Raw genomic sequence first — 2,934 nt, 5'->3', positions numbered from 1 at the left:
GGGTTTCACCATGTTGGCCAGGCTGGTCTCAAACTCCTGACCTCAAATGATCCACCCGCCTTGGCCACCTAAAGTGATAGGATTACAGGCATGAGCCACTGAGCCCAGCCTCAGGTTTTTTGTTTGTTTGTTTTTTAAGATAGAATCTTGCTCTATCACCCAGGCTGGAGTGCAGTGGTACCATCTCAGCTCACTGCAACCTCCACCTCCTGGGTTCAAGCAATTCTCTTGCCTCAGGCTCTGGAGTAGCTAGGATTACAAGCACCCACCACTATGCCTGGCTAATTTTTGTATTTTTAGTAGAGACAGAGATTCACCATGTTGGCCATGCTGGTCTCAAACTCCTGACCTCAGGTGACCCACCCACCATGGCCTCCCAAAGTGCTAGGATTACAGGCGTGAGCACCATGCCCAGCCTACTTTGTAGTTTTGATTTGCATGCCCCCTCTCATTCCACCCAGGGAAGCTCTCCGCTGGGCCCTCTTCAGCATGCAGGCCACGGGCCACGTGATGCTTGGCACCTCCTGTTACCTGCAGCAGCTCCTCGATGCTACGGAGGAAGGGCAGCCCCCCAAGGGCAAGGCCTCATCCCTCATCCCGACCTGTCTGAGGATACTGCAGTGAAAGCCCAAGTCCTTGGAAGATTTCCCCAGTGAAAGAATAGACTAGGGGCCCCATGCTTAACTGGTAGTGCCCACAAGCCTGGCAGCTGTAGAGCCGCTAACCTCCCCACACCTCCCTCACTGCGTAGGACCTGAGTGAGGAGAAGGGGCTGGAAACCTGGGGTGGGGTGGCCAAAGGAGAATCTCAGGCTCCTGGCCTGGCCCAGCTCCTTCCTGCCCAAAGCAGCTTAGCCCACCCAGACTGGTCCCGAAGTGTACCCCTCCATTGGCATGAAGTCTGTCCCTCAGCAATCCGGCCTCGCAGGTTGCACTTTCATGGTGCTCTCTACCTTCTGGCCCCCATCCCAGAACATTCCTGAGTGAATCCTCAAGCACATCAGCATGTGATATTAGGGAGTTTGCAATAAATTATTGAGGCTGATGTTTCTTCTTTGCTTGTGTTCTTTGGGGGCAGGGTTCTATCTGGAAGGTTGGAGGGGGCTAAAGGAAGAGAAAAATCTATTGTCAAAGTATTCTCTTTAACGAAGGATTACAGAAAATAGCACTTTTTCTACCAAAGGAGGAAAAAAAAAAAGAGCTGGGCACAGTGACAGGTGCCTGCTGTCCCAGCTACTCAGCAGACTGGGGTGGGTCTCTTTTAAAGACCCCAGTCTCTTCAAAGAAACAAAATTGCAGTTGATTTTGAAACTAAAGTCAGCTGAATTTGAGGCTTGAGCTGACCATGTAATTGCTACCATATGTAACAATTTCCTAATTAAATTCACCTATAAGAAGAGTTGCAATTAAGCAGGCGGGATTAAGTCACTTTTCTAATTTCTCAGTGTCCCATTTTATAATAACTGAGTGATTAGGTGAAAAAGTACTACTCAAGCTGTAAGGCATTTCTCCATCAATGCCCATCCTAACTTGCCAGACAGCTTATCTTTGATGTTCAGGACTTTCAACCTCGGGATTTCAAAGTGGGCTCATAGGTAGCCCCAAAGAGTAGGAGCTTCTCATCAGTGTGAGCTGGCATTTTCCAATATTGGACAACTCAAGAGAAGCATGAAAGGCTGAACTTAGGCCGGGCATAGTGGCTCATGCCTGTAACCCCAGCACTTTGGGAGGCTGAGCCAGGTGGATTACCTGAGGTCAGGAGTTCAAGACCAGCCTGACCAATGTGGTGAAACCCGGTTTCTACTAAAAACAAAAAACTTAGCTGGGCGTCGTGGCAGGCGCCTGTAATCACAGCTACTCAGGAGGCTGAGGCAGTAGAATTGCTTGAACCCGGGAGGCGGAGGTTGCGGTAAGTCGAGATTATGCCACTGCACTCCAGCCTGGGCAACAAGAGCAAAACTCAGTCTCAAAAAAAAAAAAAAAAAAGGATTTTTAGCTAAAATACAGACAATAAAAGTAAAAGCATCAGTGAGAATGTCAGGAGACTGGAGTTCTCATACATTGCTAGAGGGGATGTAAAATGACGCAGCCACTTTGGAAAACAATTTGGCACCTCCTCAAAGTTAAACATAGTCCCATTGTGGTGGCTCATGCTTGTAATCCCAGCATTTTGGGAGGCTGAGGTGGGAGTATTCTTTGAGCACAGGAGTTTGAGACCAGCCTGGGCAACAAAGCAGTACCCTGTCTCCACCTCCCCCCGCAGAAAAAAATTAGCTGGACAACAGGGCACAAGCCTGTAATCTCAGCTACTTGGGAGGCTAAAGTGGAAGGATCATTGAGCCCAGGAGGTTGAGGCTGCAGTGAGCTGTGATTATACCACTGCATTCCAACCTGGGTTAAAGAGCAAAGCCTTCTCTCCAAAAAAAAAAAAAATTAAACATAGAGTTAATGTATGACTCAGCAATTCTACTCCTAGGTATATGCCCAGGAGAATTGAAAACCTGTGTTCATATAAAAACGTGTACACAAAAACTCATAGCATTATTCATAATAGTCAAAAAGAAACAATCCAAGTGTTCATCCATTGATAAATAGATTTTAAAATCTGGTATATCTATATAGTAGAATATTATTAGCTAAAAAAAAAAAAAGAATCATGTCTGGGCATGATAGCACACACCTGTAATCCCAGCACTTTGGGAGGCCAAGGTAGGAGGATCCCTTGAGGCCAGGAGTTTGAGACCAGTCTGAGCAACATAGCCAGACACCATCTTTAAAAAAACAGGCCGGGCGCGGTGGCTCAAGCCTGTAATCCCAGCACTTTGGGAGGCCGAGACGGGCGGATCACGAGGTCCGGAGATCAAGACCATCCTGGCTAACACAGTGAAACCCCGTCTCTACTAAAAAATACAAAAAACTAGCCGGGCAACGTGGC

At 47.6% G+C, this 2,934-nt stretch overlaps 1 protein-coding gene across 1 annotated transcript in view; it reads left to right on the top strand.

Moving 5' to 3' along the window:
- The window catches only part of CIDEC (cell death-inducing DFFA-like effector c), an 8,133-nt gene extending 7,086 nt beyond the window's left edge, over window positions 1–1,047 (top strand). Inside the window, exons 5-6 of the mRNA XM_011952273.1 lie at window positions 462–702; window positions 821–1,047. Of these exons, the coding sequence (XP_011807663.1) occupies window positions 462–656 (195 nt within the window). The 3' untranslated portion in view covers window positions 657–702; window positions 821–1,047. The remainder of the gene's footprint in view (window positions 1–461; window positions 703–820) is intronic.
- The last annotated feature ends 1,887 nt before the right edge of the window (window positions 1,048–2,934 follow it).

The sequence above is a fragment of the Colobus angolensis genome, unplaced genomic scaffold (genome assembly GCF_000951035.1).
Source record: "Colobus angolensis palliatus isolate OR3802 unplaced genomic scaffold, Cang.pa_1.0 Scaffold34, whole genome shotgun sequence".
NCBI classification, from domain to species: Eukaryota; Metazoa; Chordata; class Mammalia; order Primates; family Cercopithecidae; genus Colobus; species Colobus angolensis.
The sequence above is the reverse complement of the archived record's forward strand: the minus strand, read 5'-3'. Positions and strand labels throughout refer to the sequence as shown.